Source organism: Cuculus canorus, chromosome 1 (assembly GCF_017976375.1).
Source record: "Cuculus canorus isolate bCucCan1 chromosome 1, bCucCan1.pri, whole genome shotgun sequence".
Taxonomy (NCBI): Eukaryota; Metazoa; Chordata; class Aves; order Cuculiformes; family Cuculidae; genus Cuculus; species Cuculus canorus.
The window spans coordinates 129,875,142-129,900,074 of record NC_071401.1 but is presented as its reverse complement, the minus strand read 5'-3'; the positions used below and the strand labels follow the sequence as shown (position 1 = coordinate 129,900,074).

General features: G+C 44.7%; 1 protein-coding gene across 4 annotated transcripts; it reads left to right on the top strand.

The window, feature by feature from the left end:
- The first annotated feature begins 11,581 nt into the window (after positions 1–11,581).
- PTHLH (parathyroid hormone like hormone) lies at positions 11,582–24,438 on the top strand. Of its 4 annotated transcripts, none has more exons than XM_054082284.1 (4): positions 11,582–11,703; positions 14,080–14,202; positions 19,725–20,147; positions 24,011–24,438. In XM_054082284.1, exons 2-4 carry the CDS (start codon positions 14,102–14,104, stop codon positions 24,018–24,020), a joined length of 534 nt encoding a protein of 177 aa, XP_053938259.1. In that variant the 5' UTR covers positions 11,582–11,703; positions 14,080–14,101; the 3' UTR covers positions 24,021–24,438. The 4 variants fall into 4 exon arrangements, with proteins under 4 accessions (XP_053938259.1, XP_009567531.1, XP_053938266.1 ...); XM_009569236.2 differs by lacking the exon at positions 11,582–11,703 and adding an exon at positions 12,864–12,924; XM_054082291.1 differs by lacking the exon at positions 11,582–11,703 and adding an exon at positions 13,102–13,215.
- Positions 24,439–24,933: the final 495 nt, after the last annotated feature.

The following is a 24,933-nucleotide window of genomic DNA, read 5'->3' as shown; positions in this document are numbered from 1 at the left end:
GCTTTATTCTATAATACACTTAGAAAGACAGAGAACATGTGAAGTAAGCCAAAGATCAACAGTTGGAATGCTTTTGTTAATCTTTCACATAAAATATATGATTTGATTCTTTATTCCAAGAAGGCCAACTTCGCTGTTACGTTTAGTTTCAGCCAGCAGTGATTTATTGCCCTTCACACACATCACTGAAAGATGGAGTTTATCTGTCCTGTGATGACATAAAAAGAATTAAAAATCATAGTAGAATGATAAATAAAGCAAAATAAACAAGTTCCTATAAATAAATAAACATTATCATATTTTGTTGCAAAGTCTGTCATTATGTTTATGGCTGAGCACCGTGTTCACATCCTTGTCACAACACAATGAAACCTAGAATGAAACTTCTGTAAAAGATATTGGGAAAAAAACCCAATATTTTTTCACACAGGAGAGTTTTCATGGAACTCTGCATGTGGAATTTTTGTACTTAAAGATGTGATTACATTATTTATAAAGTGATTCCAGCAAGACCCTGGAAATAGAGGCAGAAATGCAGAAAAACTTCATGTGCGACCCTGACCAATATTGTCAGGGAACCTTTCAGTACAGACGACAGATTGAGCACTCACCTGTAACTGGGATTCGAGAGAATGGTTTCAGGTCAGTGAATTGGCTGATTTTATTTGGCTCTTTGGAGCAAACTGAAAGGCTCAGTATGTTCCATGTGAATTACTTAAGAAGGTAAAGTAAAGCATAAGATGTTTCTAAAATAGCCATAATAAATCAAACTGTACACAAAAATAAATAAGCCAAGAGAGAAAATCTTGGTGATCAAGTCATGAAACAGCTGTAGGAGGCAAACTAACTACAAAAATGAGACGTCCGTAAAGGACAATGTTAGACCTGAAGGATTTTAAGAAAGAGAGAAAATACATAGTTTTCATACTAAGGTAGAAGTTCAGGAACAGGAAGAATGAAATATGCTATTTTGTAATGCAACTGAGGTTGATTGAAATTCATTATAGGAATTATGATATACAAGCAAAATTACATACCTGTGAATTTTTGCACTTGGCAAAATATTCCTGTCTTACACTATTGGGATGAAATAAGACAGACATAGTTTTAAACATGCTGTAGTTCTTCCTGTCTTTAAAGAACCCTTGCCTGACAACATTCTCCCCTCAAAAGACACATGCCTTTTGCACCACCAAAAAAATCCCCTAGAATCCTTCTCACCAATACTATTCACAGCTGTCTCTAGTTTGACTTCTAACCTCTTCTTCTGACTAAGACAACTGCCAGAGAAGTTTCCAACCTCTTTCACTTGGCTAAGTCCCAAATCTCCTCCTTTATCCACATCCTCATAAACTGCTCAGTTCTTCTATTCAGCAACACCCTGTTTAAATTCCACATTGCTCTAGACATTGTGTTTCAATATGTTTCTTTGCTTGGCCATTTTGATCCTTATCCAGATGATCTCCACAGTTCGGTGGACAAGAAACTGGTTGGATGGTCGTATTCAGAGAGTGGTGGTGAATGGCTCAAAATCCATATGGAGATCCATGACAAGTGGTGTCCCTCAGGGATCTGTACTGGGACCAGTGCTGTTTAATATCTTCATCAACGATATAGACAGCAAAATCAAGTACACCCTCAGCAAGTTTGTGGATGACATGAAGCTGAGTGGTGCAGTTGCCACACCGGAAGGATTGGATGTCATCCAGAGGGACCTGGACAGGCCTGTACTGTCACAGGAAGTGCCCTGTGTGAACCTCATGAGGTTCAACAAGGCCAAGTGCAAGGTCCTGCACCTGGGTCAGGACAATCCCCGATTTCAATACAGGACGGGGAATTACGTGACTAAGAGCTGCCCCGCAGAGAAGGACTTGGGGGTGTTGGTAGATGAGAAGCTCAACAAGACTCGGCCAACCATATCCTGGGCTGCATCAAAAGAAGCGTGTCCAGCAGGGTGAGGTAGGTGATTCTGCCCCTCTATTCCTCTCTTGTGAGACCTTATCACTAGTATTGTGTCCAGTTCTGGAATCCCCAACATAAGAAGGATATGGAACTATCGAAATGGGTCCAGAGGAGGGCTACAAAAATGATCACAGGGCTGGAGTATTTCTGCTATGAGGACAGGCTGAGAGAGTTTGGGTTGTTCAGACTGGAGAAGAGAAGGCTCCAAAGGGGCCTTATAGCAACTTTCCAGTACCTGAAGGGGCTACAAGAAGGCTGGGGAGGGACTCTTTACAAAGGCTTGTAGTGATAGGACGAGGGGGAATGACTATGAACTGAAGAGGGGCAGATTTAGACTAGACATAAGGAAGAATTTCTTCACTATAAGAGTGGTGAGGCACTGGCACAGGTTGCCCAGGGAAGCTGTAGATGCCCCATCCCTGGAGGTGTTCAAGGCCAGGTTGGATGGAGCCTTGGGCAGCCTGGTCTGATGGGAGGTGTCCCTGCCCATGGCAGGGCGTTGGAAATGGATGATCTTTAAGGTCCCTTCCAACCCAAACTGTTCTATGATCTTTCCCCTTTTCCCTCTTCCCTTACTTTGTGCTTTACACTATGCTGTCATTGAACCCCTTCTCTGTTATGTGTTTGCATTACCATAACAGCTCAGAGCTGAATGATGGACCAAGACCCACGGCATGAAGCCTCCCTAAACACAGAACCTTTATTCACTTTCAAACTATCTTTAGGATGATGGCACATGAAATTGTGTCCATCCAATTCCACCCTTTATTCCATCTCTCACTTGTATACGTTTGAGCTTAAGCTAGACATAGTTAAGATCTCCAACCCACACTTTTTTCACTATTTATCCCTTTTGATAAGAGCCCTGTCAAACCCACAGTCGCTTGAGTCCATGGTTATGGATTTTGATCTGGGGATGGGGGGTAGGTTTTGAGGCAGTTTGATGCTTCCAGTACTTGGCTTATACTCAAATATTTCCCTCTTTCAACATCTCTATAATGTATCCTAAGTACAAAAGCTTTCACCTAGATGCTTCACCCACTGCATCTAACCCCTTAGCCAAAGCAAGCTGTTCATCACCTGGCACCTCAAAGAATTGCCCAAATCATCCTCTTTGCTAGTTACTTCAGTCCTACAATTTATACTGTTCATGACTTTCTGCTACCCACTCCCTTCTAAAGACAAAATATCCCCCCACCTTCTATTCCTCCCTTTAAATTCTTTCACGACTGAACTGTGCCTTACCTGATTGTTCAGTTCTTGATGCATTGTCATCCTCACTCTACTAGCACTACCAGCTTTCCCTGCCTGTTCATTCACTCACATCCCTTTCTGGTTTGTCTCCTTATGTCCCTAACACCATTACAGCCACTTCCTTATACACCATTAAATTCCACCTGAAGCTCTACTTCTGCCTTCATGTCTAGCAGTTACTGCTTTATAGACAGCGGGCTGGACTGATAAAAGGATTGGGTTTGTTGTTATCCCATTTGTCTTCTCTCTACTTGCTGGTTTGGTTTCTCTGTTGCAACTTGTGCCTTAACTGGGTTGTTAAGCAGAAGCTGGTTTTGTACCACAGAACAAAACAGCATCACCAGACAGCAGAGTCTTTATGCTCGTTTGCAGCCTGCAGATCCTATGCATTGTGTAAAGTTCTGTGGAACATACACAGGATCTTGCAGGTCCCAATGCTTCATAAAGCTTAGCAAGACTGTGTTAACTCAGCCTTTGTGCGTTTATGGAAAAAAAAGCCCTAAAATTTAACAAAGATACTGGTTTGTGTATTCTTAAATGCACGTTTTTTCTTCCCCCTTTTTTTTTTTTTCAGTAAATACATTTTGAGACATAACAAGTAAACAGCTTAAACAAGCCTGGGCCTGAAGCTGAGCACCTGCAACTTAAATAAGATCATCATTGTCTGAGTAGGGTTTAAATAATTTAGTACAAATTGGCTTTCCTATAGGTGTTGACAAGCACATCATCACTACTTACTAATAAGCACAGGTTTCCAGAGGACTGCACAGATATCACACTCCTCCTCAGACTGCGGGTGTCCCTCGAAACAAAGTGTTTCATAAACAAGCACCTGGAGACCTTGACTAAAAAACACCTGCTCTGAATCTGTTGGGAGGACAGATTGCACAGTATGCAGATGGCCTTCAAAGCATAAGTTGCTGATATTTCTGATATCTGTAGTCACTGAAATAAAATTTGTTTCCCTTTCTCCCTTACACTGACCCAACCCTGTTTGCTGGCTCCGCAGTAGTTCCTTTCATGAAATGAGTTTATGAGTGTGTCCTCAAAGAGGTGGTTGAGGGAGTCTGCCACTATCTGACAGTGAGTGCAACTATAGAAATTATGAGCCTAACAAACCCTGCCTTTGTGAACAGGACAGGCTGCTGTTATCACTGATTACCTTGTGGCCTGATGTTGCAAAAACAGTGATATTTGGTGAAAAGAGGATAAAAGCATCTCAGAGGTAATAGGGATAAGCAACTATCTGATAAGCCTCACCACCTGTTGCACAATTTTTCCTTATTCATGCCTGTGGCTCCATTGATTGTTGATGAAAAACCACGCAGATTTAATCAGCTCTGACATTCCCCCCGAGTTCTGGAAGCTCTTTCTCTCCATATAAAAAGGATCCCTTGGTTTTAATGTCAGTTTTTCTGTTCTGCTGGTCCTGGCACAAGGTTCTCGCAGAAATTTCAGTGCTGTGCTTTCAAAAATGGAAAATAATATAGTGAGGAAGAGCTCTGTCAGGTCTGGACACATGTGAGGAATTTCTGTAATGGCAAGGGTCTGAGGGGATCTCTGAAAAAGACTGGAATAGCCACATGCCCTGAATGTCTTAACTCTTTTTGGGATGGCCAGGGGAATTTTCTGTCTGTGTTTATGAATAATTTCAAAACCAACACATCGCTCAGGGATGGAAGCAAGAAGCCTTTCACATTTCCAAGCTCAGCAGCTGGGCCCTTCCAGAAAGCAGTATCAAGTAGGCACCTTTTGTTTACCGTAGGCATGCTTGTTTTATTGCAGGAACAAGGCTTATTCAAGAGGGTACGGCTGGCCAAACAGCACGTGCAATACTCCAACAGGAAAAAGATGGGAAAACCACTCAAAGATTTTGTTTCTAACCTGGTAGCCTGCAAAGCAATTGAGAAATTTAAATATTTCTGATAAAATAGAAGCAAATCCCTTGCTGTTATTCTGATCTCCAGGTTGAAATGATGTCTACAGCCTCCTCTTGTCAATCTTGGATGTCAGTTCTGCCAGCATAGCAACATACAGATCCCTCCTGGAGCCACTCTCAGCCTGCACTAAGTATAGCTTCCTTTGTTTTAACACGCACTATGACTACAGAGGCCACCCCTGAGTCATACAAAACTCTCTCATGTCATTCCCTCATTTGCCTGCTTAAGAGCCTGTATAATACCCAAGCCATCTGAAGGACTTGGAAGACAGAGTGATTTCAATAAGGTCACCAGGACCCAGGAGCTCTCACTGTTGATGACTAGTCAGGCTCAGAGCCAAAATTCTAACTACTTTATGATTTTTAGCAGAAAATTAGACCTTGCCACCTTGGCTTGCTGAAGCCAAATATCGTTTTACTGACTTTTTGCCACCTTTACACTTCCATCTCCTCCAGCCACCGAAAATGCTTCAAGCATTTGGTAGAAATAAGATAGTCATTTTTCTTAAGAAACAAAAATTAGCTTTTAAGAACAATTTGGAGGGTACCAGTGATAGGTCAGACCAAACACACAGAGTGGAATGAAGGAGCAATTAACCAAATCTCATTTTAAAACAAGGTGTTAGAATGATATAAGAAGCAGTTTAATCATCTTGTAAACAAATAACAGCTAATATATAACTTTTATAGTTGATCCTTATTTATTCCTTCAGGTTAATTGAATTCCATATTGAGTAAACTAGTAATTTTAGAACCCCAACCTGCAAGGATTAGCTGAAGCTCCTCTAAAAATGTACTTGCTCGTATCTCCTGCTGTCCAAGCTGATTATGCAGTGTGTCATGGGCTACATTTCACTATGCCTGGCCCATTCAAAGCAAGCCAGGTCATTATTTCACTTTGTTTATTACAATTTAGACTTTACATTCTATGGTATATCATGTCTGAAAAAAGTAACCACATTGTAAAATCAAAGAGGATTTGAAATTTGGAAGCAGGGTGGCCATGTAAGATGCTGACCACCATCCAAATAAAGTGAATGAAGAGAATCAGTTTGGCTTCAGTGAGAGCTGGACCAGATCCCATGACTTTTGGGAAAAGTTGGAATGTGCAGTTTGTTCCACTGGGAATTACGGATATGATAATGGATAATTAATATGGTATGAAAGGAGATTACAAGAAATGATTAGATTAATAAAAAAAATAAAATGCATTAAACAAATATATGTCTTTAAGAAATGCTAGCACACGAAGGCTGTATTCAAGGTAGAGTATGTCACAGTACCTTGCTGTACAGATTCATCAGCGTGACTTCAAGGTTCAACCAAGTTTCTACCAGCCCAGGTGTGGAAACGCAGCCCGTCTTCTGAGCTGGGAAATAAAACACGACTAGATATGATCGTAGGTGTAACTTTCTCTTGTGTTTCAGTTGCTAAGGAAATAGGAAAAAAGATCAAACAAAGCTATACCTAAGGTAAGCATACCTTAATGATACTAGCTCCATGTGCCCATGGGGAAGGCCAGACTCCTCCTTTTTTTCAAAACAACCTGCTCACCTGAAGCTAAATACAGTATGTCTTAAGCACATTAGCCCTGTGTGTCAACAAAGAAAGAGACTTCTTCACTTTTCCCATCGCACTATTTCTTCTGACAACTTTGTGTTTCCTTGCATTGTTACATGATGACAGTCTGGTCTTCTCCTTGTTTAACCAAAAATCCCAGGCTGCTCAGCATAACTGTTAGATAGGAATTTTTCCTTAACTAAACATTCATTTTTCATCCATTGGAAAGTATCAATTCATCACAAATGTCACTGGGAAGGTTTTTTAGGTCTGGGATGGAACTCAGAGAAGCCAACAGTCTGGAAATTAGGGCTCTGAATCAGAAAAGGGAAGGACTTGAACTCTGACATCCCACATCCTAGATGAGTACACTAACCACTAAGCTACTCCAAGGCAGGAGGTGAGTCTTATCTCCTCTCTGAAAAAATGTCTAAAGCGCTGGATTTTGTTCCAACATGGTGCAAAAACAAATTGCAAAGCTTCTCCCCTCACAGACCCCTCCTTTAAATTGAATTCTTGTTCTGCAGCCAGCCCAGCTTGGTAATAGTTTGTATCAGTTTAATAGACAAAGGTTGCGGCTGGGGCTGAGGTTGGGGTTGGTCCGGGCTAGGCTGGGGTAAGGGCTGGGCTGGGACTTGTCTGGGCAGGGCTGGGGCTAGACTGGTGCTGGTGCTGGTCTACGCTTGGCTGGGGCTGAGCTGGGATGGCGGCTTCACTGGGCGAGGCTGGGGCTGGGATTGGGGCTGGGCTGGGACCGAGGCTGGGGCTGGGCTGGGCTATCCTGGGCTAGAGCGGGGGGATGGGCGGGGCTTGAAAGGGCTTGGAGGTGAGGCTGGGTGGGGCTGCGGCTGGTGCTGGTCTGGGCTTGGCTGGGGCTGGGACTGGTCTATGCTTGGCTGGGACCGGGGCTGGGGCTAAGCTGGAGTTGGAGGTGGGGCTGGGGCTGAGGCTAGACGGGGGCTAAAGCTGATGCTGGTCTGGGCTTGGCGGGGCCTGGGGCTGGGCTATGCTAGGCTGGGGCTGAGCTGGTCTGGGGGCTGGGCTGAGGCTGGGCGAGGTCGGGGCTGCGGCTGGGACGGAACTGGGGATGGAGCTGCAGGTGGGGCTGGGCTGGAGCTGAGCTATGCTCGGTTGGGACTGGGGCTGAGCTGGGGGCTGGGGCTTGGCTGGGCGAGGTTGGGACTGGGGCTGCAGGTGCGACTAGGATTGGGGATAGGGCTGGAGCTGCAGGTGGGGCTGCAGTAGGCTGGGCTGGGGTGGTGCTAAGGCTGGGTCTGTGTCTGGGGCATGGGGCTGGACGGAAGCTGGGGCTTGGCTGGGCGGGGTTGTGGGTGGGGCTGGGGATAGGGCTGGGGCTGCAGGTGGGGCTGAGCTGTGCTGGGGTTGGGGCTTGGCTCGGCTATCCTGGGCTGGGGGGGGCATGGGCCGGGGCCGGAGCTGGGCATGGGCTGAGCTGGGCTGGAGTTGGGGCTTGGCTGGGTTGGGGCTGGGCATGGGCTGGTGCTGGTCTGGACTTGGATGGGGCTGGGACTGGGGCTAGGGCTGAGCTGGGGCTTGGCTGGGCGAGGTTAGGGCTGGGACTCGGCTATGCTGGGCTGGGGCAGAGGATGGGCGGACTGGGGCGTCGCTGGGCTGGGCTAGGGCTCGGCTATGCTGGGCTGCGGCAGGGGCTGGGCTGGGCTGGGCTGTGCTGTGGCTGGGGGCTAGGCTGGGGCTTCGCTGGGCTGAGGTTGGAGCTGGAGACAGGGATAAGGCTGGGGCTAGAGCTGCAGGTAGGGCTAGGGTGGGGCTGGAGCTGGAGCTGCAGGTGGGGCTAGGGTGGGGCTGGGCTGGGTTTTGGGTTTGGGCTGGGGCTAGGCTGGCGCTGGTGCTGGTCTGGGCTTCGCGGGGCCTGGGGCTGGGCTGGGCTAGGACTGGGGTTGGGCTGGGGGCTAGGCTGGACGAGGTTGGTGGTGGGGCGGGTCTGGGGCTAAGGATAGGACTCGGGCTGGAGCTGCAAGTGGGGATAGGGCGGGGCTGGGGATAGGGCTGGGGCTGCGGGTGGGGCTGGGCTGAGGATAAGGATAGGGCTAGAGCTGCAGGTGGGGCTGGGCTGGGGTGGTGCTGGAGCTGGGGATAGGGCTGGGGCTGCAGGTGGGGTTGGACTGGGATGGGGCTGGGGTTTGGGTTTGGGCTAGACTGGGGCTGTTCTGGGCTTGGCTAGGGTGGGGTTTGGGCTGGTGCTGGTCTAGGCTTGGCTGGGGCTGGGGATAGGGCTGGGGCTGCAGGTGGGGTTGGTCTGGACAGGGCTGGGCTTGGCTGGGGTCTGGGCTGAGACTAGGGCTTGACTGGGCGAGGCTGGGGCTGGTGTGTCGGCGGGGAGCGGGTCCGGCTCCACCATGGACAGCTCTCCGGGGCTCCCCGGGGCCGGGCGCCCGCCCCGCCGCCAGCACCGACAGCGCTCGTGGATCAAACACCGACTCCTCGACTCTGATTCCTTTCGGTGTCTGCTGGATTCTGAGAACCAGACAGAAGATTTTGGCAAACCCTTCTTTGCTTCCACACAGATTTTTTTTTTAATTATTATTATTATTTTAGTGCGTTAAATTAAACGCATGTTGTACAAATAAACCGCGCCTTGTGTCAGTTGCTGAACTTGGGGAGCTCCGGGTGGGAGAGGCAGCTCTGCTCAGCTACTCTATCACTGGTTTAATAAAAGAGATTAGTGCCACGAAACGACCGAGTCTTGTTGATGGAGAGGGGGAAAAAAACGGTTTTCTCTTTCTTCCCAAGCAATATTTTCAACCAATTAAAAGATTACACCGCGCCAGATGTGGACGGAGGAGTTTCTCATCCCTGACAGCCACGGGAGAGTCAGAGGGGAGGAAAACAACCTTTACGGGACAGCAGAACGCCACAGGGCTAAGCTGCAGGCGAGCAGGAGTATGTGCTAGAATGGGATGCAGAGAGATGAGCTCGCCGTGAACCTTGCTGGATTACAGGGTTTGTGCAAGTCTCAGAGATTCCTGTCCTCTCAGGACGAGCCCAGCAATCGCTGTTCTGCTGCTCCCTTCCCGCCAGACTCTTAAGCAGTCAGCACGCCTGTGTTTTTTTTTTTTTTTCCTTTAATTTTTAGTTGGCTTTTGGTTTTTTTTTTTTTCTTTTTTCCTGAACACCATTTTTTCCACCCTGGGAAGACTGGGGAGGTTAAACTCTCTGTCTGAACCGAAGCCCTGGACGAGTGCAACTAAGGTTATAGAAATCCGGGAGGGGAAATGACGAAAATGGTTTATTGTGAATAAAACAAGAGGGAGGAGGGAGAGGCGGAACTTCACAAAGGTGAAGGATGGGAAGTTTGCAGAGCTGAGGATTTAGCCTGTCTCTGAGCACCGGGCGAGGGGTTAGTCATTATTTCCTTCTGTCTCCCTGAGGCTGCAATGACATCTCCTCCCCACTTAACAGAAGCTGTCCCACTTGTCTGCTTTCGTTTCAGGGGAAGGGCTCGCTCCTGAGCCACGATTATGGGCAGCACGGTCGCCCACTCGCCCACAGCCCCTGGCCCTATTCCCTGCTCGAGAATTACATGCCAAACCTGGAACAAGGACTTATCTTACTAGCCAAGCTCCCAGGTCACCTTCCTCGTAGGAAAGCTGATTTATGCCTGTTTATACGTATGGAAAAAGGAGGCAGATGCCAAGCGCGGCATCCCTCCAAAATCTCATTGTCTTTGAGGAGGGAAGAGGGAAGAAAGGGGCGGCAGAAAACCTAAAATGATAAGGTTTGCTTTGTCGAGTCAGGAAGGACTTAACCAGAAACGCAAACACAGGGGTTTTGCCTCACCTCCCCGCGGCTGCAGCTTTTTCCAGGACCGACAAAACGCCGAACGCTCCGTGCGTCCCGGCTGGGAACACAACCAGCCGCCGCAAGCACCTTGCCTTGGCAGGAAGCCTTGCCGTAACCGAGGCCCGGACAGGTGAAACTCGAACAAAATTGTTCCTTTTACCTGCTCCGAGACCCAGAACCAGCCGTGCCCGGGAGCGCCCTGTGCGCAGAGGATGCTTTGGCACAGGTGTGGGGACGGGAAAACCAGTCCCCACACCTGTGCCAAAACATCGCTCCGCCGGTCCTTCCTCTCGTCCATCCTCATCCTCTCAGCCCCCTAGAGACCAGGAGACACCCGGAGCTGGCAGGGAGGAACAGCCGGGGTGAGACGCTGCAGGTGACAGCCGGTCCCTGCCAGGAACCGCTTCTCCGGGGTGCAGCCGGCAGGGCACCACCCGGCGAGGGAGGGAGGGTTGAAACCCTGAAAGAGGGGGCTTTTTCGCCCCATCCTGCCACGGAGGAGAGCTCAGGCTTGCGGTGAGGCTAGGTATCAGGAGGAGTTTGCTCATGGGTTAAGCATTTGTGTAGGTGGTGGGAGAAAAGCGCTGCGCCGGTTGTAGCAGATGACAAACAGGCATCAGCGGGGGGAGGAGGGGGTGCAGAGTATCATAGTGTGATAGTAAAGCCTTCTAAACGGGTTGGGCACTGCTCAGTTCCTGCCATATTAGCAAAGCCATAGTTGGGCTGTATATTTTTTTCTTCTCCCTCCCCTCCCCCCAAGCCCACTGAGGCACGGATGAGGCAAACTCAGCCATAGGAAGGTGGTTAGTGATGTCACAAGTTTGGATTTTTCAATAAAAGCAATAGAGAAGTGTCTCCCCCACTATATATATTAGGAGAAGCTTCTGTTCTTCATAATAAAAAGAGCAGCAAGGGAGAAAAGCACCTGCTTTTAACACTCATTTATTGAGTACCAATCTGTTGCAGGCAGAATAAAAATTCTGTAGAGCTAGATTTCTTTTGAGAAGTATTACTTTTTTTATTTGTTTCACTTCTTTTTTTTCTTTTTCCTTTTTTTTTTTTCCTTAAAGATAGAACATAGTTTTGGAAGCGATTGCTGAGAAGATCAACCAGTGTTGGCCAGAGTGATCTCTGAGAAGCACAGAGGGCTGTAACTCAAGGAAAAGGTGAAGTAATAAAATGTGAAGAAACTTCAGTATTCCAAGTCTATAAAGCCTATTTATTTTTCCTGAGTCTGTAAGGGTTGGGTGTTTTTTTATTATTTTATTTCTGGGGGAAAGGAAATTCTAAAAATATTTGATAGACATTATACCTTCAACATGAGCAATAGACTTGTGAGTGTGTGGGGGCTGCTTTTAGGGGATGTCACAATTATTTTTAATTAGTGGAAAGGGCAGTGTAAATCAAAGAAGCTTGTTAGCTATACATTTTAATTTACAGCCTACCAGGTGTTCAGGGAATTTATTTACAGCATGAGCGATTTAATGTTTTCAGCATGATTTCTGTTTCAGCTCTTATGTTTTCGGTTTCATTTGCCTATGTAGTATGGAATTTGGCTCAGGAACTGGGCTTTTAAATTGTAGCAGCAAGTGTCGTTGAACGCAAAATAACCTGCAGGTTGAAAAAAAAAATGCTTTGCTTTCTCCAGAAAGGGCTCTTTAGTGCGGGAGGAGGATGAGAAGGAGCAACCACCTGGCATACCCCGGGGGTTTGTTGCGGCTTGTGAGGGTGCTGGAAAAGGATTTGCTGTAAATCAGGCTCAGGGGAAGAAACTCCGTCCCTGGGGGCAGCGGCAGTGCCCGCGGAGGGCTGAGGGTCCCGGGATGCTACGGGGACGGGGCCAGCGTCCCCAGGTGTTCCTTTCTGCCCGCCTGGGCAGGGCCACAGCAGCCCATCCTCTGCCGTCTAAAGCGGAGACTCCGAGGAGCCGCCAGGACGTGGGGGCGAGGGGGCACCAGAGCCCCGGGACTTTCTCCTCCGCGAGAGCCGGGGGCAGTTTCTTGCGCAAGAGAGGCTGGAGAAAGATCCTGTTACCTTTGTTGTTTTTTTTTTTTTACATAAGTGTTTTCCTGTGATGGAAAAATCTGGTCCCCTCCGTTTGGGGGGCGCGGGGTCTGGTCCCTCCGGGATGCGGCAGCGCAACCTGACAGAGATACTTGCAACGCCCTGGCCAGGCTGACGGAAGGCGAAGGGGAAGGCGAGAGAGAGAGAGAGGAGGAGAAAACTTTCCACTAATTTACTTTTTTGGCCAGGAGCGCCTGTGTTCATAGACTGCGAGTCCTTCCCTCAGCCCTCCTCCTTAGTCCCCCCCCTCCCCTTGAGTAGCGTACAATTAACATCATTAGGAATCAGCCCTCCAGCTAATAAGGGAACTGCGAGGAACAACGGTAGGTGTGTGAAAGGAAAGGCGGCAGCGATCCCAGGCTGGGCTTTAGGGCTTCATCTGAAAAGTGTCCCCACTGATGGGGGAAGATCGCCCTTTCCACTGTGCTGCGGCAGGGGAGGCGCTGACCTAGGGGTAAACACAAAAAGGGAGAGGTGGAGAAAGGGGGGAGAGAGAAGGAGTAAGAGAGAAGGGGAGAGAGAGAGCGAGAGAGCGAGGGAGAACTGTTTCCCTTTCTTCGCTCCTTTTTGATTCCTGTCCCGGGAAGCGCTGATTTCCAGTCTCCTTTTTGGCTGTGAGTATCCCGCCCGGGCTCTCACCTCTCACTCTCTTCCCCACATGTTCCTAGGGCGCCATCTCTTTGCAAAACCCTGCGTCCTCCCGCAGGTCTCCCAGAAGCGGCTCCGGAGCGTGTGAACATCGCAGGCTCCTCCAGCCCAATCCAACCTGCGGAGCCCCTGAGCCTCCCGGGGCCGCCGCTCCTCTTAGACCTCTCTGGCTCTCCAGCTAGGCAGCGCTCTTTGCTCGAGTTCACTTTCCTTGTCAGAGTTGTAGAACCAACTTTCCGGAAGCGGAGGACGTGAACCTGACTTTTTTTTTTTTTTTTTTTAATTTATTTTATTTTCGAGGTATATTTAAGGACAGATGTATAGATACATCCCTCCCTTCCGCCTAAATCCGCGTATGTGCGTGTGTCCGCGCGTGTGTTTACAGAGAAGAGGGTAGCTGAGCTGACTTTGGGGAATCTTTCCTTATCTGCAAAGAGGTCTTCTCCTGTACCACAAAGCCCTGAGACAGCAGTTTAGCGGACTAGAACTGAACACGGCTCAGGGAGAGAAATGGACGCTCTCTCTAACCCGATTCAAATACGGGCTAGATTATTTTTTCTCAACTAATATTGAGAGAGAGAGAGAGAGAGAGATCGATCTTGGCTCCGGGCAGCAAGAGACGGAGAGAGGAAGGGAAGAAGGGAGGGAGAGACAGACAGCAAGGAAAGGAGAGAGACGGAGCGAAGTCTGGAAGAAGCGAGCCTCTGCCGGGAGCCCAGAAAGTTTGTTTTGCCTTCACAGCTTCGAAGCTGCTGGAGCCGAAAGCAGGGACCGCTTGAGGACGGCGCCGGCGCATGTGTCCCTCGGGACTGATCTCCCTTTTCTTGCAGGTTTTAAGACCCGGAAGATACAATGTTCACTAAACTCTTCCAGCAGTGGAGTTTCGCAGTCTTTCTGCTGAGTTATTCCGTGCCCTCCAGCGGGAGATCAGTAGAGGGGATCAGCCGCAGACTGTGAGTTTCTCTCTCTTTTTTTTTTTCTTTTTCCTTCTTTTTCTGTTTTTTTTTCCCCTCGCTTCGGTGCCGGTGCGGGCTGGGGATGCGGGGCAGAGGCTGCCGGGGGGGCTGCAGCCTCCCAGCGCCTCTCTGCAGCCGAGCAGCTCCGAGTTACCTGCCCCAGGTGCTCGCTGCTGGTGTCGAAGCGATAAGCAAAGGGAGTTTGGGGCAGGGAAAGGGCGCTTTCTATCTGTCTGAACTCATAAAGCACTCCGGAAGGAGATATTAAAGCTGAGGGTCTCTGTTCCGTGGGGAGCGGCTATGTGACTGTGCTTGTGCAGCATGTGCTGTTGGCCATGCACCTTTCTGCGCTCGGAGGGGGAAGAGGGGCTAGAAAGGAGCATCCCGTCCTGTCGAACCGCTGCGTGTTCAATTAAGTACCATATACTTTGCTGGTACTGGCACGGAGCCAATATTGATAAGGGCAGAGGAAACACGCTGTAGTGAGGGCCATCATGAAACTGAAGTACTGAACAATTTGTTTGGATTTCTGCCACTTCAGGAAAAAAAAAAAAAAACCCCAAAGGGAGTCAGTATCTGACTTGGAAGCAGAAGTATGCTTTTTGATAAATGATAATGTAACTTAAGAGAGTCTGTTCAGGAAATGACCTTTTTGCTCCTTCCAAAATAATCATCATGGTTTATATAATATTGCCTATGCAAAGTGCACAAGAGAAGCCACTGGGCTGATGTAGGAGCAGCTGTCTCACACAGCTAACTCACTGGCTTTCACTGGACTTGCATCAGATTGTCTAAGGAAGAAATGCTTCAATCATAGTGTGGAGGGATGTATTGTTAATAAATGCAAAAGGAAGTCAAGCTGGAGAAAGAGGATTGGAAAATCCAGTCACATCTTATAGGGAAACATGACAGCAAACTATTTCAGATGGATTTCTTTGTAACTATTTTATTATATACATAAGGATGAGATCTCCAAATAGTGCTGCTTCTGCCATTTAAGCCACAAAAAGAAAAATAAATCCCCCAGGTGAAGTTAATTCGGACACACCTAAACTTTGGCACCAGCCAGACAGCTATTACAAATCTCCCACAGCAAATTGTGTAGAACATGCTATTGCTGATAATGCTATAGTATCTTCTTCCCAATCCATTAATACTTTGCTGTTTTGTACTCCTGCAAACTATTATTGAGCTATTTCTTTCAAGACCATTTTCTTGGGTTATAGAGGAACTAAACTTCAGTTTCATAAACAAAGAATATGAAAATAATTGAAATACAGTCAAATGCTGCATTTCCTTGGCTAAGAAACTCTGACCTGCATCTAAACCAAAGTTGTTTTTCAGAAATTTAGATCTGCTAAGAAATGCTCATTCTCTTTTTTGAAGCTAGTGTTCTTCTAACACTCGTTTAGAAAGGTTAGAGGTCTTCCTAACATCCCCATTCTGCCCTAACATAGGGGAAACGAGAAAGGATAAAGAGTTGAAGTGCATTTCTCAGCTTCTTCTTTGCTATGGCATGTAAAACACACACCAGAAATGAGTTAGCTGTCAGTTAGTGGCATTCACGTAGTTTTGTTTGTGGGTACAGCACAAACACAGACACCACACTCAAACATATGTCCTGTTTTAATATCACCACAAACCATTCCTAGAGCTAATGGTTAATAACTCACTTAAACCCAGAGATCTTTTTTTTTTTTCAGTCAAAGGCTTAAACCAGTAATGGATGAGAATACTGAAGCACATTATTTTAGCATGCAAAAAATAATAAAAATTACATAGGCCTAGTTCTACAGACTTTACTAAGGCAAAACTCTCACGGAAAGCAATAGCAAAGTGTCCCAAGAAAAGATTGCCAAACATATTATTTGTTATAGAAATGCTTTAGCTACTAAAGAACTTATGAGAAACCCAGTAATGCCTCAAAGTGAAATTAGATATTTTTATCAGCGTGCTCAGACACTGCTGCATCATGTCCCCAGATCTGTTCAAAATATTTTTCGTAAGCCTGAGATAGGTTGAGCAGCTTTCACTCCCCTTGGAGCCAGCGGCAACAGTACTCAGTCTCACAAAATCCAGATGGAGAGCTGACTGAATCCTTTCCACTTATTTTGTGGAACTTATGATCAAACCCAATGTGAATAGTCAAGGATAACAATGGATAAATAAGAGCAACTCTGAGACAGAAATTCGTTGCTTGAAGGATGTTGCCTCTCAGTGACACTAGATATCAAGGGGCGGGGGGGGGGGAATGAAGAAGGAATGTGCCTGAAAAGAACAGCTTATCTGGAAGTGCATGAAGTTCTAATAGTTGCAAGTTATGGATTTCTACTGTTTTCCCCATAATGAGACATTAAGTGTCGTATGTGCATAATGTACTCGGATACAGTAATTAGCTTGGATACTCCTGTCAAATATAAAACATCAACATCCTTCTCTCAAAAGTGCCTTCTACACATAATCTTAGCATTTACTGCACTTGGTCTGGGGTCAGACTTTTTTTCCTTGACTGAGAAGCGCATTTTGTAGAAGGATGGAAGGGACCTCTAGTGGGTCATCCTAACCCTAACAGCCTAATATTTTTTTACATACTGTACCCAGTATGCAAATGCAATCATTCCAGTTTCCATTGCCTTCCTACTCTGTGTGTGGGTGAGATATTGTTGATATCTCTGCTATGAAGCACTTCTTACATCAGCCTTCTTGAGCAAGTATTTTCCCCTGATTTACAAATAGAGGAGTTGTTTGAATAACTGAGGCAGAGGTCAAAGAGATATGTATCTACCGCATCTTCTTTGTTTTTACAAGATTTTTGATCTACAGCATACAAAGGAAATTGGTAGGCAAAATGTAATCCTTAAGTCTGGCTGAGTAATAAAAGCCATGTGAAATGTAACACTACGTAATGTTATACAATGATCTGGAATAGCAGAATGTTATTTGGGGCCAAACTTGATGCTAAATATCATACAGACATTTAAACAGAAACCCACCCTCTTTGGCACACTGACCCCTCACACGTCAATCCCTGCATTATTTTGGAAATGCATACTCACACAAGATGTAAATCTTGTAATGCTTTCTGACTGCCTTGTATGTACTGGAACCATTTCTTTAGTTTTCAGCTCTGTACAATGGAATAGCTCTTCAATCAAGAGAACTTTAATAATAGGCTTTAGAGATTCAAGGTTTTGTCACAGTGGGTAGATTGACCAAATACACATTACAGGATTAAGGCAGCTTTAGGTTGTCTGTGATAAAAGGAATTACCCTTGGTATTTTACAAGAGGCAGTAGGAAAGCTTTGCTCATCGCATGAGACATGTTTTAGACTCAATAAAGCACTAAGCTTTTGTATGCTTTTTATAAACTAGACAACTGAAAGGAGAACTGCATTTCCCATGCAAATATCCTGAGAAAATAAATTACTGAAGCTAGGAGTGTAATGTGAACTACAATGGACAGCTTGACAAGCAGCACAGAAGGATGCCACTCAGGAGAGTCCAAGGTGCTAGTTTTATTAGCATACTTACTATCAGACTGACCTCAATGCGAAGGTCATAAGAGATGGCTATTGGGGAGCTTCATAGAGTACACTGGTCAAAAAAATTCTCCTTGGGGAGATCTTGAGCTTGCCTTAATGGTCATAGCTGTGCTGAAGAGAAGGAAACAGTATCGGTTCAGCTCTGTATTATCACATTGCATTTTTCCTTAGCCACCTTGAGTTGAGTGACAAAATACTTGCTCTGAAGCCTGAAGTCATCCAAAACTGATTTGGGGATGCTTAAAACAGGCAATGTTTGGTCAAATTTGTGCTCACAAACCTGTGTATATCTAGGCCTGATTTTAAGCAAGTATCTCTGCTGTATGACTTCATGAAAGAACAACAGTCATCTTTCAGTCTTTCTGTGGAATGGGGGAAAGCTGCTGTTTGAATTTAAATGCTGAGTAATATTACTTGAACCCAACACTCAATAAGTGCAGTTCTACAAAGACAAAAAGTAAAGAGGATGCTCTTAAACCAATGTTACTTGAAGTTGCTAATTTCAGATAGCTTTCCTGTAGATCACATCACAAATCTGAAGAACTAGGCTGAAGGACCTCTGAAAGGTAAATTGCAGAATGCTCCCTGTCATTTAGCATACTCTCTTTATCCACTACCTTTTTGAAACCTGGTAGCATAGCAGGATATTTAGGGGTGGGGCGGAAGGAAAGAATATCCACTTGCAGTTATGTGTTCTCCCATTTCACCCACATGCAGTTATCCCACTAACTGACCAAGCAATTATACTACAGGCAAGGCAGTGAATTCATTTTCTTTGGCCAGTAAGAATCCAGTCACATGCAGTACCCTGATGCAAGATGAGAGGATACATAGCCAATCTCAGCACACTAAAGTAGGGCAATTGGAAGGATAAACTGTGTTATAGCATTCATGGGAACACAGCTAAAATCCCAGCTTGCACTCTTTCTGTGGTTCGCAGTGCAGCTGTGCATCTATCCCACACCAAGGAAAAAGCATATATTTCCTCACGGTTATTTATTACCCAGGTGCCACTTGTATCTTCTTTCCTCAGATGTTTCATAACTTCTTTGCCAGTACAACAACTATAAAAGACAGATAGCTAACCATCTCCCAGTTCCTCAAAAACAAGACAGAGATTAGTGGTCATGAAAGGTCATGAACTCTGGAAAAGTACCAGAGAACCACTCAAAGAAACAGGGATGCTCTCAAAGATCTAGTGAAGAGGACTAGCATAAAACTTAGAGAGCACAGAAGACAAGAAATTTGTGCCCAAAACTTCATGCTTAAAGGAATACTAGAAAAGCATCTAAAACAATAATTAGGCTCAAGTGGCTAAGGCTCATCTCTGCTGATGCTCAGGCTGCTGCCTCTCTGGATAGCTCATTATAGACTGAAGTGCCTATGGTTTAGGCATTCAAATTCAAACATTTTTCCATTACGCTCCTGCAATTGCACTTATTTAAATTTAGAAATGAAATGCACTTTTACGTATTTGTTTATGTTTTTTAAGTACATGACTGAGCAAAATAAAATTATTAGAATGATGCTGTATAAACACTGCTTCCGGCTTCAGTATAACTACTTATTACCTCTCTTGCTTGACTGCAGTGCTCCATTATCTGACCCTTTAGTCTTTCTGTCTCTGACAACTGCCTTCCTGCTTTAACTCTCTGAAGTGTGATATATTAAGAGTTGCAATGCTTTCCTAGAACAGAGCAGTGACTAATCCAACTCCAGGTCCAGTGGTGTGTGATCAGTCAGCTGAGAATTATTACCCGCTTAGGTCTTTCCTTTCTCTATAGGGAGCAGCTACTCTGAGAAGCAGGACTTGCTCCGGCAGTCTGACTTAACTGGATGTCTCCAAGTCAGAGAGCCGGTACACAGTCACTGTGGTCACCTCTGTCAGATGAGAGAGGAGCTCTGCCAAGCACTGGCCAATAACCAAATTCTAAATTCTAATTCCCTCTTCCCCCTCTTCTCTTCTCTTTCTTTAGCAAAAGGGCTGTATCAGAGCACCAGCTATTGCATGACAAGGGCAAGTCAATCCAAGATTTGCGAAGAAGAATATTCCTTCAAAATTTAATTGAAGGTGTCAACACTGCAGAAATACGTGCAACTTCAGAGGTTTCACCTAACCCCAAGCCTGCTACCAACACGAAGAACTACCCTGTCCGGTTTGGTAGTGAAGATGAGGGCAGATACCTAACTCAAGAGACAAACAAATCACAGACCTACAAGGAGCAGCCCCTGAAGGTATCAGGGAAGAAAAAGAAAGCAAAGCCTGGAAAACGTAAGGAACAAGAGAAGAAAAAGAGACGAGCTCGCTCAGCTTGGCTAAATTCTGGCATGTATGGAAGCAGCATGACTGAGAGCCCACTCTTGGACAACTCTGTCACTACACATAATCACACTTTAAGGTAATTCTGCTAGTATTCTTTTTGGGGACATACCGTATACTTGCTGAAATTGCTATCCTTCTGTAAGGCCTCTCTCAAACCTGGAGTAATAACACACCTTTATGCGTATAAATGGGCAGTGGCTTTTTAAGCAGTCAGAGTCCCAATGTACTTTCTGGAGGTAAGTACCCTTTCCACTTTGCACTGGTGACGAAGTCTTTCTTTCCTATGACAAACAATTCAAGTAAGCTACATATTGCCAAAATGAGCCTCCTGAAGCTGAGTAGTAAGTAGAGTTAATTCTGCAAAAAGAAATCACATAATAGCCATTATTATTTCTTTACTGTTTTAACCACAGTGTCTCTAACATCAGATCTTGGTCTCGCACTTGGGCCTCAGCAGATTGAAAGCTTTGAGTTTTATTTAAGGCTCTGCATCTATAAAATAGTGACGTTTTCTTTCCTCCCTCTCAGTGCCTCCCCTTTTTGGCAATTTTCCTACCCTTACTTTACAGTTTTTCATTTTACTGTTTAACCTTAGGGGAGAACAACGAAAAAAAAAATCTCTCTTTGTAATATCTGCAAACAATGCAGACCAGCCTTTCACCATAAAATTTTCCCTGCCATTAGGACTTTTTAATTCAGCTCCATCATTCTGCCAGCTTGTGAAACAATTACATTGCTGCTGAAAAATGTTGAGCATTGCTTTTGGAGAGAGGTGTGCTTTCTTCATGTATGATAAAGAGTTTTCAGGGCAGTGGTGAGGTGGAGACTTCAGCCTAAGTGCCCCAAGTGACTCATCTGCTTGCAGTCATCTCAGTTTGAGTGGAAGTCTACAGGCTTGCAGACAAAGTCAGGGGTTCTACACCTCAGTTGTCCTTAAATGTTTGCATTTTCAACAACAAAACCCCCACCCTTTTCTATCCCCTTCCCCTTCAATTTGTCACAGATGTAAATAATCCCTTAGTACAGAGACTCCAGCTGCAGGATTTACTAATGTCCAGTCTTAAGTTAAGCTTTCCAGGCCGCAGCTTGCAGTGTGCTCCATCACCTCAATTTCTGCTCTCATCTACAGCATTCGGGTCCATGACCATGAACTAGTTAGCATGTCTGTAGCAGTCAGCAGTGAAGTAGGAGAGGCTGGTTTGTGTCAGTGCCTTAGGAAAGGAATGCTCTATTAGCAGTGCCTTAAGAAAGGAATGACTCTAGTCAGGAGATGCCTGACATTACAATAGCTGTTAAGGACCTATGATGGTCAATAATTAGGACCCATCTCAGCACATCTTGAAATCTTGAATGTAGGGAAAAAACATCCTGGAGAATTTCAGCTGTTCTTTTCTCAGTGTTCTGTCTTTGGTTTTATATCCATGGGGATATGTAAAAGAATGACAGGTACAACCCTGCTGATTTTCCTAGTTCAACCTTTCTGTTTCAAATATGGTTGCATGGCCAAAGGAAGTCAGCTTTACCGCGGAGTCCAGACTGCTGAAAGTAGTCCAGCTTTACCTTGCTGATATTATTTTCCAAGATGCAGTATTTCTCCAGGGGAAGAAACAGATTCGTAAAGAGGCCTTATACTTTAGGTACTTAATTGGAGGTGATTAAACAAAAAGAAACTATAAAATAGGAAAACAAAACTCCTCCTTCGCAAGTACAGAGCATACTATGCTGATTAATCTCTTAAGAAACTGCTAGTAGAAGAGACTGTAGTTATCCCAGTAGGCTTGCAAAAGATGTAATTTCGAAACTTTAAATGAAATCAAGTTTCAGATCCTTTTCATACACTTTAGATGGGGGGAGTCATGCTCAATTCAGTTTTCTATCCGATTGTGGGCTCAAGGTGGGCAAGCACATTTTAGATTGTGGGTGTGACCACGTCTAAGTGAGGTTGATTTGTCAGCTGGACTGAGCTGAATCAGGAACTTCTACTCAGTCTGAGGATGGGGGACAAGGAAGATATGTGCAGACAGGATTTCTGTATGTTACAGCAGTAGAAGCTGCTTTTGTAGCATCCCTAAGGCTAGCTGCCGCTTAGGAGAAGCATCATTACTTCGTGGTGATGAAGTAGATAAGCACAGAGCACCATGGCAAATGTCAAGGCGATGCAAAGATAAACTTTACAGTGTGCTTTTCATTGTATCTTTGTTCTTCTTTTCTGCTCAACACACTGAAATAAAATCCTTGCACCAATTCCTTCCACACAATCTCAGCCCCAGAATTTGGGTTTAGATTAGAAAAAAGACCAAAAATAATATAGTCTCTAGATCTTTTTACTTACTACTGGAAGTGTCTCATAAAAGAAGCCAGTCTTGCAAAATCTGGGATGAAATCACAGAAAGCAGCTTGCAAGTAGCCATTAGTACAGAGCCCATTGTCAAGATGTGGCTTAGATTAAACTCTAAAACAAAGCCTAAAATCAAAGCCAAATTGAAAATGTTACCCTGTTAAAAATAGGCCTGTGTAGTGCAGACACACATATGCAGTCATTCTGTATGAATTATGTGTCATTATTGTACATATTGCAATATAGACTGAATACACCCTAATATTACTAGTTAATTACTAAGGAGATTCATGCTAGCATTTCCACCCCCCTCACTTAAAAAATTCTTTCTCATGGACATTCCAGCTATACTCCCATTCCAATTCAATGAAGATATTATAACTTAAATGTAGTGTTATTTTCAGTGTGCACATAAAAAACCAACCCTCTTCAGCTTTCAAGGATTTGCTTTTTTTTTTTTTATCTAACACCCACACACGTCTGCCATGTGGAACGTAACCCACAGCTTCAGTCTTCTATCCAGCAGTGGAGAATCCTGCTCCATTCTATGACTTCACATTCTACCCTATAGCTGTTTCCCAGGGAACCAACATCCATTACAGAAATGTGCTGTTCACAGGGACAGAAGGGAAAAAAGCCCAACCCTTCAGCATTTCCTGTAGTACTGCTAAGAAATAAAATAATATTGTAGTATAAGTAATATACTGACAGGATAGGAGCAGGCTCTGCTTTTGTTCTCATGCCTTCACAATGAAGGGAGGAGTACAGAACTCACACCAGGCTGCCAGCATTCCTTAGAAAACTCCCAAATCTTAGGGCTATGTAGAGCTCCCACAGCTTTGACTGAATGCTGTGGGAGTCAGAGCTTAACACGCAAGATGCTTGTTTTCTCTCAGGACCAAGGTTTTGACTTGCAGAGGGAAAGTTTCAAGATTATAGTCCTTTCATTCATTCAAGCACTTAAAGAGACATGTTATCAAGGGTATGTTCACTTCAAGACCTGAGTGGACTTGAGTGCCTAAGTACTGCATATACTTATGTACACAACAGCACAGAAATATATATACCTCTAAGATAAACAGCCCCTTGTCAGACAGTGGGAAAGATAGATGAAGTAAGGCCCATGGGACTGTTTTAATAAGAAGCCTAACATCACATCCAAGCAGTTAACACAGCAGGCACAATTGCCAGTGTTCAATAAGGACTTTCTTTTTCTTCTGAATAAATTTTTCCATCTTTTTAGCACTTAGGTTGATGCAATTTTTCTACCTGTAACACTCGGGAATCTTCTTGCATAATGCTCCAGAGAAAGCCCCTTCCTATTTCCCTGAGTGTACAATGTAGTGGAAGAGATGGCTTCAGTGTTGTGACAAACTGCAGGTCTTCAGAGTGCTAGGTGATTGCACTGGAAAAAATATAGCAAAGGGCTTGAAAAGCTGTCTAAAACTGTAGCATTGTTAGACAGGCCCTATTATTGCAAATGTTCACTAGCAAGGCATACCTGTTATAGTCTGTGGCACTCTTGCTATTAATTTTATGTCCGAGTATTTGAAATTAAAATTAATTTTTCAATTTTTTCCTGTTCTTTTTTTGCTTTACAGGAGGCGCTGACATTTTCAGCAAGATTTTTTTTGGAAGACATATTGCAGTATTCTGTAATAGTGAACATATGGGAAGTATTAAAATATTTATTACCTGTAAATATTGTAAATGCTCAGAATAAAACCTTTTCCCCCATTGCTCTCTGAAACTGCACATTTGGTTATTGTGAATTTTCCTTTTTTTTTTTGGCTAAGGCTAAGACAATTATTATTTTCACATTTACCATAATTTATTTTGTTGACTGGTGTATTTATTTTGTGAACGTATCTTGGTGCTGCTGACTTTCCATATTTTTTGTAATATAATGCACTTTAGATATACATATCGAGTACATTGATAACTGACATAAAATGTTCCTTTTTTGTGGTTAACTTCAATGAATGCCTACATACAGTTGTTCAAAATGATTTTCCTTTGTGCATGTATAATAGCAGTATTTTAAAATTTGTAAAGACTGTCTAATAAAATATAATCTAATTAAATGATGACTCAGAGGGGAAAATGTGTCCTTTAGGAATTTCAAGAGCAGGAATAGTATTCTTTTTCTTTACTACATTTGAAAATAATTTCAAATTTAATGTGTTTACGTTGGTTCAGACTCCCACATTTTCACATTAGCTTTTACTTAAAAATCACTCAGAACATATTTTGTTCCAGCGCTCTATTTCAAGTCGGCTGAGTTGCTGAATGACCTAGGGGTACTGTCATATAGCTCAGACACTGCTGCAGAGAAAGCATGATTCCCAGCCTTTCCAGCCCACAGCTCTACAAAGGCTGAAGCATTACATTCTCCAAATGAGAGGATGCAAAAAGCAGCCCCGTGGGATGCATCACTTACTACACTCTTGGAAGGTGCTCACTTGTCACACCCCATATCCTTGTTCAAATATAGACAGATGCTCAGTGTCCTTGGCTTCCACCA

What these genes read in the sequence shown, in the direction of transcription:
- PTHLH (XM_054082284.1), top strand. Translation starts at nt 14,102, where the DNA reads ATGTTCACTAAACTCTTCCAGCAGTGGAGTTTCGCAGTCTTTCTGCTG. An exon ending in GAGGGGATCAGCCGCAGACT is followed by an intron (nt 14,203 to 19,724) that starts GTGAGTTTCTCT and finishes CTCTTTCTTTAG; the next exon opens with CAAAAGGGCTGTATCAGAGC.